This window comes from Fukomys damarensis, unplaced genomic scaffold (assembly GCF_012274545.1).
Source record: "Fukomys damarensis isolate Sample0158 unplaced genomic scaffold, DMR_v1.0_HiC HiC_scaffold_3, whole genome shotgun sequence".
NCBI lineage: Eukaryota > Metazoa > Chordata > Mammalia > Rodentia > Bathyergidae > Fukomys > Fukomys damarensis.
In genome coordinates, this window is record NW_022900915.1 from 47,810,209 (window position 1) to 47,823,722 (window position 13,514).

At 38.4% G+C, this 13,514-nt stretch overlaps 1 protein-coding gene across 1 annotated transcript; it reads left to right on the forward strand.

The window, feature by feature from the left end:
• Nucleotides 1-3,928: 3,928 nt before the first annotated feature.
• On the forward strand, nt 3,929-12,680 carry LOC104853862 (olfactory receptor 2G3; the record flags this gene model as incomplete). Its single annotated transcript, XM_010612061.2, has 2 exons — nt 3,929-4,847; nt 12,664-12,680. Coding segments are annotated over exons 1-2 (936 nt in total), but the record flags the coding sequence as incomplete, so codon positions are not given.
• Between the last annotated feature and the right edge of the window lie 834 nt (nt 12,681-13,514).

Here is a 13,514-nt window from a genome sequence, read left to right on the forward strand (position 1 = left end):
GAGAAAGGGCAAGGGAATATTTGAGGAAAAGCTAGCACTTGACTTTCTAAGATGATGAAAAGTGAGAATACAAACAGGCAAGAAGCTCATCAACTATAAGAAGAATGTGCATAAGCAGATTCACGCATCATTAAAATCACCTAAAAGAAGATCAAAGAGTGAAAAATAAAAACAGCAAGTGTGAGGGTGACTTTTCACATCCTAGCAATCTTCAGTAGGAACCATAGTGAGCTTTCCCCTTATAAATGTCATTAACATTTAATAACAGCATTGGTGAACATGAGGAGACCTATTGGAGGCCTCGGGCACAGTGGTGGGAATGTAAAATGGTACATCTGTAATAGCACACAGCATAAACAGATAGAAATGAAACAACGTGAGACCCAGGAACTCTACTTCCAGTTATGTCCTCAAAAGTATTGAGAGCAAAGTCTTGCACAGGCATTTGGGCACCAATGATCACAGAAGCACCACTCCCAATAACAAAATTATGGAAGCTTCAAAAGCTGCACTGACAGATAAATGCTTAGCAAAATGTAATAATCATGTACAAGGGAAATATACTCTAACTTTAAAATTATCGGAAATTTTGACAACTACAACATGGACGAATCTCTACAGTAATACACACACCAGGGTTCCCTAACCCCCAAACCTCAGACCTGCACCAACCCATGGTCTATTAGAAGCTAAGCTGAACAAAAGGAGGTGCACAGCATGGAATCAACTGGAGCTTCATCTGTGTCTACAGTGCTCCCCATCTGCACCATGACCACCTGAGCTCTGGCTCCCATCAGATCTACATGGCATTAGATTCTCTTTGGAGCATGAACCCTACTATGGAGTATATGTGTGAGGAATCTGCTTTGCCTGCTCCCCATGAGAATCTAAAGCCTCGTGATTTTAGCTGGACCTGAGAGGGTGATGCTAAAACTGGGGAGCAACTGCAAATACAGATGAGCATTAGCAGAGAGGTTTGACTGCAGAGACCATGATAAATCAAGTGCTTGCAGACTCAGATAAAAACATTACCAGTAAGTGGCAAATCAGAATAAAGCTGCATGTGGTGTCAGAGTTCAAAGGGGCTGTGAGTTCATGTACTTCAACTGTACAGCTGCATCTGGGCACAGACTTTAAGTCAAATCCAACACTCACTGCAGTCTACACATGGCCCACCTTCTATTTTATGCCTTCAGTTGTGTTTCTTTCCTGAACTGTGCACTTATTTCTGCTAAAATTTTGGTAAGATCACAAGTTTATGATAGCCACAATGAATAAGTAGCAAAGTAGCTAATCGGGTTCTCTGAAAAGAAGAAAAAAAATCTAAATATGAAACAGCAGAAAGCTCTTAAGACTTCCAACAGAAAGAAAACTCATCTAAAACAAAATACAAAGTGTCCTTAAGTTGTGCCTTCATTGATAGAAGGGAATTAAATTCAACAAGCCTACTTTGTATAATATGTGGTGGCTGGCTATCCAAGCTATGAAAGCCTCAAACTGCTTTGCCACATGAAGACCTAATGCCCTAAAATTAAGAACAAGGCTTGGAGGCCTTCAAAGGGAAAAAACGCATAAATGAAAAAAGGGAGCTGAGAAAGAAGCCCTTCACTAGTTGTAGAGTTGATTCTGCCTACTGCTAAAGACATTTGTCAGGAACTTTTAGGTCAGACTGCATTCAGATGGTGGCATGTGACCCTCATTTGTCTAGCATCTTTTATAGACAAATTGAGGAGTAGCAGGGGATGTTGGGGTGGAATACAGAGGATTAATGAGGTCATGGTCCACATTAGGAGTAACCACCTGATTGTGACAACTCGGCAATGATTTTCATGCACTATATTCTACAGGGTGATGTACGTGAGGGTATGTTGAGTGCACTTTTCTTGCCATCCAAGACAACAGCTGGAGAACTGCTCATGTGTTTGAGTGATGTGTCATAGAAGTCACTTCTTCCTGTGAATCTGTGAACTTTGTGATCTATAGAGAAAGGCTGGCTGGTCAAACAGTATCACCTAAATTGAAAAATGTTTTCCAGTGTGATAAAATTAACAACCACATTGAAGTTCATGCTCTGACCTAATGTCTGTGCCTGAAACTCTTTGAGGACATAGACACAGAACATATATGCCTTCTCTTACACATGGAGGGGAGATGATTTCTAAATGAAGATCCCTAGCCAGGGATTCTGACTTACAAGGGCTGGTTTAGTGGTTTCATTAAGGATAACAGTAACCATAGGCAACACATTTTGGTGACACTGATTGGGTATGAAAACTTGCTTACTTGTGTGACATACTCAACTTGATCAATAAATTCTGTCACCTCAAAGGAGAAGCACAGTAGTGTTTGAGTCAGCAGAGAAAATGATTGCATTTGAAGCCAAACTGGAAATATGGGAGCAATGAGTAAACATTTGGATTTTTAGTGTTTCAAACATTAAAAGAGATTTAGAAAAAGGCACAGAGCTAGAGCATTCTTCCAGGCTGCACATGACTGCCTATCTCAATTTTCAAAAGAATTTAAATATTATTTCACAAATAAAAAGCCCCTCAAACTGAGAAGTAGTAGGTTCTTTACCCACCTGAGAAGAAGCTAGGTGATACAACTTTATGCATACTAGGAAAGGATCATCTGCTTGAGATCACAAATAACTGGTCTTAAAATTATGTTTGAGACAACTTCAAATCTTAGCACATTCTGAATTAAAGTCAAGATGGAATATCCTGAGGTTGCCACAAAAGTACTGATGAGCTCACTTCCATTTGCAGCATCTGTTCTTTGTGAAACAGGATTTTCTGCAGTGACAGCCACCAAATCGAGATGATGGAGCAGATAGGACAGGAGCAACAGATCCACAGAGTCACGTCTCCTGCTCCCCCCAAGTGGGATGGTCTAGTTTCAGGAAAATAAGCTCAGTGCTCACACTCTTTCTGCTTTCTATATTTCTTTCATTAAATTACTGCATAACTCTCATATACATAATAATTTTCAAAATAAAGTCCACAATAAATTTAATGCACTTGAATCATCCAATCCCACAACTATTCAATCCATTAAAAAAATTATCTTCACCAAACCAGTAGGGAAACTTTCATAGCCTGCTGATATATGATTAATAATCTCATTACAATATATCAAGTAGTACAGGATTTTAATTCACTGAGATAGTTACATAAATCAAAACTATAGAGAATGAAGGGGATAAGTGCCAGAGTTGGAGGAGTCTGGATGGATTCTGTCCTTATTTAACTCACATGAAGTGGAGGGACCAAAATATGAAGGCAGCCATCACCACAGTGTGCTTGAAAGTGCTTTGAGCATAAAAGGGTGTCATGTGCATTTTAAATGAATAACGTTGTGGTAGGGATAGGTAATCCCCAGAATAACTTCATTTAACGACATCCTGCCCCACAGAAATTCACAGCCACAGTGAGCTACTTTGCCTCTCTCAGCTTCCACCGAGTGCTACTGAAAACCAGGACCCCTCACCCATCTGGACTGAGAGGAAACACGAGGCAGAGTCATCTTACACAACATTCCTGAAAGCAGTGCCCTAGTATCCACATGGCCCTTTCTGCAGGACCACAGAACATGACAATGAATAGATAGCAACATAGACAGAAAGAAGCAGGTGATAAAGAAGGGAGAATTGGGGTGAAAATGATAGGAAGACATCTTCTACAAAAATGATACTAATTCAGAGAACTTAGTGCAATGTAAAATTTCTCAGCATATGCTTATCCACCATTATCCTGACTTCCAAATCAAGGGATAGGTATGTTTCAGTCAAAAACTCCCATTAAAGGAATTATTATCCAAAAACCATGGAACATTTGAGAGTGCAGCCATGAAGTTACTGAAGAGGAAAAGTCATGTTTATACTCTTAATTATGGCCCTTACCTTCTAGGCATATGTAAGGCACCAGCCATGGAAAGGGGAAACATGAGCTTTCCCAACACCTTTGTCCTGCTGGGCTTCTCAGAGTTTCCCTGGCTGGAGAGGCCCCTCTTTGCAGTGGTCCTGGTCTCCTACATCCTCACCCTGGTGGGGAACAGCTCCATCGTCCTCCTCTCCCTGGTGGACCCCAGACTCCAGACACCCATGTACTTCTTCCTGGACAACCTCTCTCTGCTGGACCTCAGTCTCACCTGCACCACTGTGCCCCAGCTGCTGGTCAACCTGTGGGGACCAGACAAGACTATTGCTTCCTGGGGATGCATCACACAGGCCTATATATTTGCTTTAACAGGCTGTGCTGAATACATCCTGCTGGCCGTGATGGCCATTGATCGCTATGTGGCCATCTGCCAACCCCTCCGGTACACTCTCATCATGCGTCCCTGGGTGTGTGTGCAGATGGCTGCTGCATGCTGGTCAAGTGGCCTGGCCAGTTCTCTGCTCCAAGCTACACTTACCCTAAAGCTCCCCCTCTGTGGGCACCACACCCTAGACCACTTGTTCTGCGAGGTGCCTGTGCTCATCAAGCTGGCCTGTGGGGACACAACAGCTAATGAGCTAACCCTGGCTATAGGTGCCATTCCTTTTTCAGGGGTGGCTCCCCTGATGGTGGTCATCTCCTACACCTTCATTGCTAGGACTGTACTGAAGCTCCCTTCAGCTGAAGGAAGGCACAAGGCACTCAGCACCTGCAGTTCCCACTTGCTGGTGGTCACCATGTTCTTTGGCCCTTCCATGTACATGTACCTCCAGCCCCCTGCCCACAACACACAGGCCAAGTTCACATCTTTCTTCTACTGTGTGATCACCCCAGTGCTCAATCCACTCATCTACACCCTGAGAAACAAGGATGTGAAGACGGCATGGAAAAGGGCCCTTCAATCCCAGGGTGGGGTGCAGTCTTTATAATCCAGATTCAAGGTACGAAATTAAATAGAGCTTTTAAAAGTGAAGAAGGTAAGAAAGTTCTGAGGGAGGAAATATGAGGGTAAAAGGACAAAAAAGTAATGTATGTTATGTATATGTACAAAGTCCCCATGATGAACATGAGCATTGTGTACTAAAGACATGTACTGCTAAAAATAATCAAGAGCTTTTCTATAAACCAGTAATGAACTAACTAAGAGAGAAATCAGGAAAATAATTGCATTCACAATAGCTTGAAAAAAATAAAATATCCAAGGATCAATCCAACCATGAATGTTAAAGACTTCCACAAGGAAAATTTCAGAACACTGGAGAAGGAAATTTTTTTTGTCTAGCATACATATTTAATTAAAGTTAAATTAATTAGAAAAGTGCAGTTAACTCAAGTGTAAAAGAATAAGATCTGAAAGTCAGCACTGTTGCCACAATATTTTAATGTTTTCTTCTATAGCTCAGTACTTTCCTCAGGCCCATACCTATTCCCTTCTTTCCTTCCTCTGCCCTTATATTCATCTATCATTTCCTCCCTCCCTCTCCTCTTCCTCCTTTCTGATTAGATGTTCATCTCCTTGCCTTAATTAAATTTTGAGCTAGATTCTTCTATTGAAGTGTCAAGTTTCTCAGTTGCTCTAAAAAATGAGTAAAAGATGACATTGTCCCAAGCAACATGGCTCACAGATTGAATCTCAGGAGAACAGCAAATGCTGTGCTTCTAGTGTCACTTTCCAGCACCAAAGCATGGGCAGTAGATGCTTTATTACTGGCATTTTTTCCTCTTTATCCTCGATGAAGTTGAGCAGCATCAGTCAAGCACGGCATATTAGTTCTCCTCAAACAAACATATCAATCTTGTGCTTTCATGCTCTCCGTTCATTATTGGAGTGATGGAGTGAAGTCACAACTTTCTGTGGGGTTAAGATTCAAATGAGATCTCAAATCTGAGTAAATGTTATTTTGTTTCTGCAGTTATTTTTGGAGATTAAATGGTTGCAGAAATCTGTAGACCTCAGAAAATAAGTTGGCAATGAAAATGATTATGTCTCTGTGCTGTAAAATTTTATTAGTTAAAAAGAATGGTGGACATTCTATAATTATTATTGTCATCCTGTTGCCTCTTGTCTTTTCCAAAGTTATTCTTTATGTAGTATTTTTACAATAATAAATTGTACACAAAACTTTTAAAAAAGCACAAGCTAGGGATTTAAAAAAATCCAGACAGGATTTAAAAGGCAAATAAAAATTACTTAGTGTTTTACAATTTGTAGATCTCCACTGCAACAATTTTGATATTTCTTTCTTATGCATCTTTTAAAATTATAACTTGTCAATATATTAGCATTTTTTCTATGCTTTTCATTTGAAGTCATAATGTATTTATATTTATACTGTTCCTCAAAAAACATAAAGCTCAATTTGTACATCTGCATAGCATTTTTAGCTTAAAATTTCTATATTCTTAAAAACTCACTTAATACTAATTTAGGTATTATAAATAGAGTAGTGAGAAAATTCCTGCATAGATATAATTCTAATTAATTCCTCTAATTAATCCTAAATTCTTTGTTCACGTTTGAAGCTTACCTATTTCACTCTCCCTCCCTCTTTCACAGAAACACAAACACACACATTCTTAACTCTCCTACAGATAATTCACAATCTAGCATGCATATATCTGGTTTTAAAGTATTCATAAAAAAAGCAGAAAATACACATAACAAAAAAATTCTCCTGATTTTAATAAAGCAAAAAGTTACTACTGATAGATAATTTTAATTTTTTGACTATATTTTTACTAATGATTCTTTCGGTTAGATATACTTCTTTGCTGGGTTATTGAAACCTAGAATGCCTTGACTAAATTTTGGGTGAATTTTAGTTGGGTTTTTTTTAATATTTTTTATTGAGTTTATTGGTACAATCTAGATCTACAGTACAGTTACATTCATTAATGGGATCCTGTACCTTCACATGACAGTTCTTGGTTCTCATTTTTTCCACTTGTCCCTGCCCTCCCTTCACCCCATCCTCTCCTCCCCATTAACAAACTCTTTATTTCCATTTTTACATTTTCTCATATTTTTTCTTTTCCCTTATTTCCTTTCCCCTACCCTTCCCACTTGCCCTACACCTTTAGCCCTTTTCTTCCTATTTTGCATTCTTAATTATCCCATTAATAACTTGTATACTATTATAGTTTTTCACACCAGAGAAAGTATTTGGTATTTACACATGTGTGACTTATTTATTTCACTTAAGAGTATATCCTCAATATGTATCCATTTTCCTATGAATGACTCTAATTCCTCATTCTTTATGGCTGGGTAGTATTCCATTTTATAGAAAAACCACATCTTCTTTATCCAGTTTCCAACCGATGGGCAAATGAGCTGTTTCCAAGTTTTAGCCATTGCAAACTGTGCTGCTATAAACAAAGGTGTGCATATATCTCTGTGGTATGATTCTTTTAAATCTTTTGGAAAGATATCCAGCAGAGGGATGGCTGGGTCAAATGGAACCTCTAGATCTAGTCTTTGAGGTATCTCCATATGGATTTCCATAGTGGTTACACCAGTCTGTGCTCCCACCAACAGTGGAGAAGGATTCCTTTATCCCCTACAACCCCGCCAACGTTTGTTATTGTGTGATTTCTTGATAGCATCCATTCTTTGTGGGGTGAGGTGGAATCTCAGTGCTGTTTTCATCTGCATCTCTCAAAAGACCAGTGATATGGAACATTTCTTTATATATTTACATGCTGCTTTTACTTCTTGTTCTGACAAATGTCTGTTCATTTCAGATGCCCATTTTTGAATTGGGTCTTTATTTGGGGGGGCTGATTGCTTTGAGTTCTTTATATATTCTAGATAATAGTCCTTTGTCTGAGGAGCAGCTGGTAAAAATTTTTTCCCACAGTATAGGTTAACTCTTAGTTCTGCTGATGGTTTCTTTTGCAGCGCAGAAGCTTTTCAATAAGATGAGATCCCAGTTGTTGATTCTTTCTGTTAGTTCCCATGCTACTAAGGATTTGTTCATAACGTCTTTTCCTATGCCATTGTCTTCAAGAGTTCTGCCTAATTTATCTTACAGCAAGTTTAGTGTTTCTGTTTTAATATTTAGATATTAATTCACTTGGATTTTATTTTACTGCATGATGAAAGGTAAGGGTCTAGTTTTAATCTTTGGCAAGTTGAGATCCAGTTTTTCCAACACCATATGTTAAAGAGACTATCTTACCCTCCAGTGGGGATGGTCAGCTCCTTTGTCAAAGATGAGGTAGCTGAGTGCTTCTGGAGTTGTTTTTGTGTCTTCCAATATGTTCCACTGATCCTCAGGTCTGTTTCTTTGCCAGTACTGTGCTGTTTTTATCATGGTGGCTTTCTAGTATAGTTTCAAATTGGGAATTGTTATACCTGCTGCCATGTCTCTGTTGCCTAGGATGGCTTTTGCTACTCTAGGTCTCTTATGGTTCCAAATGAATTTTGGGATTCTCCTTTCTAGTTCTGTGAAATATAGTGTTGGAATTTCCTTTGGTATTGCATTGAATCTGTATAGCAGTTTTGGTACTATGGCCATTTTCACTATGTTGATTCTTCCTACCGAGGAGCATGGGAGATCTTTCCATTTTCTTATATCCTCTTTGATCTCTTTTTTCATAGTGCTGTAGTTTTCAGTGTAGAGGTCTTTTGCTTCTTTGGTTAGATTGATTCCCAGATACTTCATTTTTTGGGGTGCTGTTGTGAAAGGAATTGTTTCCCTAATTTCACTCTCAGTGAGTCTGTTATTTGTGTAGAAGAAAGATATTGATTTTGGGGTATTGACCTTGTATCCAGCTACTCTGCCAAAAGTGTCTATTAAGTCAAGAAATCTTTTGGTGGAGTTTTTTGGGTCTTCAATGTAGAGTATCATATCATCAGCAAATAATGACAGTTTAACTTCTTTCTTTGCTATCTTTATTGCTTTAATTTCTTTCTCTTGTCTAATTGCTGTGGCCAATATTTCCAGAACTATGTTGAAGAGGAGTGGTGATAGTGGGCATCCTTGTCTTGTTCCTGATTTTAGTATGAAGGTTTTCAGTTTTTGGCCATTTAATATGATTTTGGCTGTTGGTTTTTCATAGATACCCTTTATTAAGTTGAGATAGAGACCATCTATTCCAATTTCTTGCAGTGTTTTATCATGAATGGCTGTTCAATTTTGTCAAATGCCTTTTCTGCATCTATCGAGAGGATCGTATGTTTTTTGTCCTTGACTCTTTTAAAAAGTGTATTACATTTATTGACTTATGTATGTTGAACCATCCTTACATCCCTGAATAAATCCCACTTGGTCAGGGTGTATGATCTTCTTGATAATCCTCTGTATTCCATTTGTTAGCATCTTATTAAGGATTTTTGCATCTATATTCATTAAGGAGATGGGCCTGTAGTTCTGTTTTTTAGTTGCGTCTTTCCCTGGTTTGGGAGTCAAAGTGATACTTGCTTCCAGGAATGAATTTGGAAGTATTGCTTCCCTTTCAATTTCATTGAAAAGTCTGAAGAGTAAAGGCAGTAGTTCTTCTCTAAATGTCTTGTAAAATTCAGCAGTGAATCCATCAGGTCCTGGGCTTTTCTTTGTTGGTAAATTTTTAATTACATTTTCCATTTCACTGACTATAATTGGGGTGTTTAAAATGTTTTTATCTTCTTTGTTCAACTTTGGTAATTTATAAGTATCTAAAAATATGTCCATTTCTTCTGTGTTTTCCAATTTATTAGAGTACAGGTTCTCAAAGTAGGTATTAATGATACTCTGGATTTCTGTTGGATCTGTTGTGACTTCACATTTTTCATTCCTGATTGCATGGATCTGAGCCTTTTCTTTCATTTTTAAAATAATATTAGCTAAGGGTTTGTCAATTTTATTTAGTCTTTCAAAAAACCAACTCTTTCTTTCATTGATTTTTTGTATCATTTTCTTAGTTTCCATTGCATTGATTTCTGCTCTAATCTTTATAATTTCCTCTCTTGTTAAAGCTTTGAGTTTTTCTTGCTCTTGTTTTTCTAGGAGTCTAAGAGTCATCATTAGGTTGTTTATTTGAGCTCACTCTGTTTTCCTAGTGTGGGCATTCAGTGCTATGAATTTTCCCTGTAGAAATGCTTTCATTGTGTCCCATAGATTCCTGTATGTTGAATTTTCATTTATTTGTAAAAACTGTCTGATTTCTTCCTTAATAATCTCTGTGATCCATTGATTGTTTAGGAGAGTGTTGTTCAGTTTCCATGTGCTTGTGAAGTTCCTACAGTTTCTTGTGCTATTGCTCTCCAGCTTGATTGCACTATGATCTGATAATATACAGGGGATAACTTCGATTCTTTTGCATTTATTCAGACCTGTTCTGTGAGCCAATATGTGGTCTATCTTGGAGAATGATCTATGTGCAGCAGAAAAGAATGTATATTCTGATTTTGTGTGGTGGAATACTCTATAGATATCTATTAAGTCCATGTGTTCCAAAGCTTGGTTCAGTTCTATTATTTCATTGTTGATTTTCTGCCTAGATGATCTGTCAATTTGTGATAGTGGGGAATTTAAATCCCCCAGTATAATTGTATTAGTGCTTATTTAGTTTTTCATGTTACTTAATATTTGTTTTATATAGTTGGGGGCATTTATATTTGGTGCATATATGTTTATGATTGTCATCTCTTCCTCTTGAATCATTCCCTTTACAAGGATTTAGTGGCCTTCTTGGTCTCTCTTAATGAGTTTTGGTTTGAAATTTACTTTGTGTGCAAATAAGATTGCTACCCCTGCTTTTTTCTGGGCCCCTGTTGCATAGAGAATTGTTTTCCATCCTTTCACTTTCAGTCTATATTTGGTGCATATATGTTTATGATTGTCATCTCTTCCTCTTGAATCATTCCCTTTACAAGGATTTAGTGGCCTTCTTGGTCTCTCTTAATGAGTTTTGGTTTGAAATTTACTTTGTGTGCAAATAAGATTGCTACCCCTGCTTTTTTCTGGGCCCCTGTTGCATAGAGAATTGTTTTCCATCCTTTCACTTTCAGTCTATGGACTTCTTTTTGCACTGGGTGTGTTTCTTGTACACAACATATTGTTGGATTTTGCTTCTTAATCCATTCTGCCAGTCTATTTCTCTTGATTGGTGAGTTGAGGCCATTGACATTGATGTTTATAACTGATATGTTCTGACTTATTATTGATATGTTATTGTCCTTTAGTTAACTCTTTGTGCTTTTTTCCCACTCTCCTTTTAGTTTCTTGCCTTACCTATTTGATTTGGTGTGTTGGGCTCATGGTGTTGTGACCTTCATTGTCCTTTTCTAGGATATTGTTTAGAATTCCTTGTAGTGCTGGTTTGGTGTTCATGAAGTTTCTCAGGTGTTCTTTGTCGTGGAAGTATCTTATTTCCCCATCCATTTTGAAGGAGAGTTTTGCAGGATACATCAGTCTAGGTTGGAGGTTGTTTTCTTTTAGGACTTGAAATACCTCACTCCAGACTCTCCTCGACCTGATTGTTTGTGTTCAGAAGTCTGCTGTGATTCTAATTTGCTTTCCTTTGCATGTGATTTGTTTCTTTTCTCTTACTGCTTGTAGTATTTAGTTCTTCTGTTGGATTTCTGGGATCTTGATTGGTATATGTCTAGGTGTAGATTTGTTTTTTATCATGGCTAGTTGGAGTTCTACATGCCTCACTTTCCTGTATGTCTAATTCTTCCCTTCTGTTTGGGAAGTTTTCTGTCATTAATTCTGTGAAGAGCTTTTTTAAGTCATTTGTGTTTTCTCCTGCTATTTTATGGATTCCTATCAGTCTTACATTATTTTTCTTTGCATCGTCTAGAAGTTGTTGGATAGATTTCTCATGATCCTTTACTGTTTTTGAGAGACCTCTTTTCATGGTCACTGACCACAATCCTATCTTCAATATCTGAAATTCTATCTTTGCGATCTTTTATTCCGTTGTGTGCACTTTCAATAGAGTTTTTAATCTCCTGGATATCTGTTTGAATCTGTTTTATGGATTCCATTTCTTTCCTCTGTTGGGCATTCATTGTTTCCATTACTTTCTTATGCTGTGTCTTCATGGCTTCTATCATGATCTTGAGCTCATGTATTTTTTTTGTCAGTTTCTGTTGTAGAGTCTCGAGTCATGACTTCCATTTTGTTCACCATCTCTATGGTTAACTGGGAAATTATTTCTGTTTTGAATTTTTCTAGAGCCTGATTGATCTGTTTTGTTACCTCCTGTGCTATGGGTCCAGGGTGTCCTGCTGGTTCACTATCAGACTTTTCATCCTTATTTGCCCTACTGTTTGCCATTGGTGAACTGGAAGTCTGTCTTTGTGTCTTGCTTAAGTGTTTTTTCATTTTTATTTTTGTTGTTGGGTTGTCCTTGGTTCAATTTCTGATTTATTACTTAAATCTTCCTGATATAGTTGCCTTTTAGCTTTTGAGTCTCTAGTGACTCATAGACATCCTCATCTTCATAATATCAGAGAAAACAACTCATAAAATCAATCACAATACTTTATCCCAATTGTTACATTCAGCATCCCAATAGGATCAAGCACAGCTTGCAAATTGATGGCTTGTGGTAGTCAGTAATCTATCACCTTTAAGCCATGTGAATTAAATTAATATCAAGAAGCAGCCCAAAATATGTTTACAGTGAATACGCTTTTCAATATAGTATCTTTACCATTTAGGATGGGAGCTTAGACTGAGTCAGTACAAGAGGAGTAGATAAGTGAAAGAATTGGAGAAAGTTTCAAGTGAAGCCAGAGGATTAACTTCAAAGGGGATAGACAGAGTGCAAGAATAGGGACAATAATACATCCCCTTAACAGTAACAGGGGCTCTTCCTCTCTTGACACTACGGAGCCATAAGTGAGTTAAAATGGCAGGAGAAAAGAACATAAAGAAAAAATGATAAAAGTAGAAGTTTGAGTTAGGGCAGGAGCAGGAATAAAAAGGGAGATGAGGGATAATATGGTGGAGCAAGAGACTGAGTTGGAGAGAGAGGACAGATAAAAGAAAGAAATTATAGGGTGTAATGAGGAAAAGAAAAATAAAAGAATTGGAAGGGCTTCTTTCAGACTATGTCTCTGTTGTCATATTATACCTTGTGTACAGCCATGTACAGAACCATATCCCCTGATCTTGGCTGGCCAATAGCAGGTCCCCATGACTCAGACTAACCTCAGTCCACAAGGCCTAAAATGAGTTTCCCAACACACAGAGTTGAACTCCACTCAGTTCTATTACAGGTTTCCGCTGCCCTTTCTTTAAAGATGTTCAAAGTTGGGAGCTCAGAAAAATACCCTTCATGACCTCCTATGCCTCTGCAGAATGGGTCAAAGGACTGGCCCAATCAGGAGGTTTGAGAACAGGGTGGGGGATCAGATCATGGCAGTGTTTCAACGGTGCCAGCACGGCCACCTTCCTTACTGGATATGGTGGCATGCAGACGGGGAGGTCACGGACTCACCGGGTGCTCCCGAGCAGGTGGCCAGAGAGACTTCCTCCAGGTCCTTCCTTACTGGATCTGGTGGCGCACAGTTGGGGAGGTCCCGGACCCACCCGATAAGGGTCTAGTTTTAATCTTCAGCAGGTTGAGATCCAGTTTTTC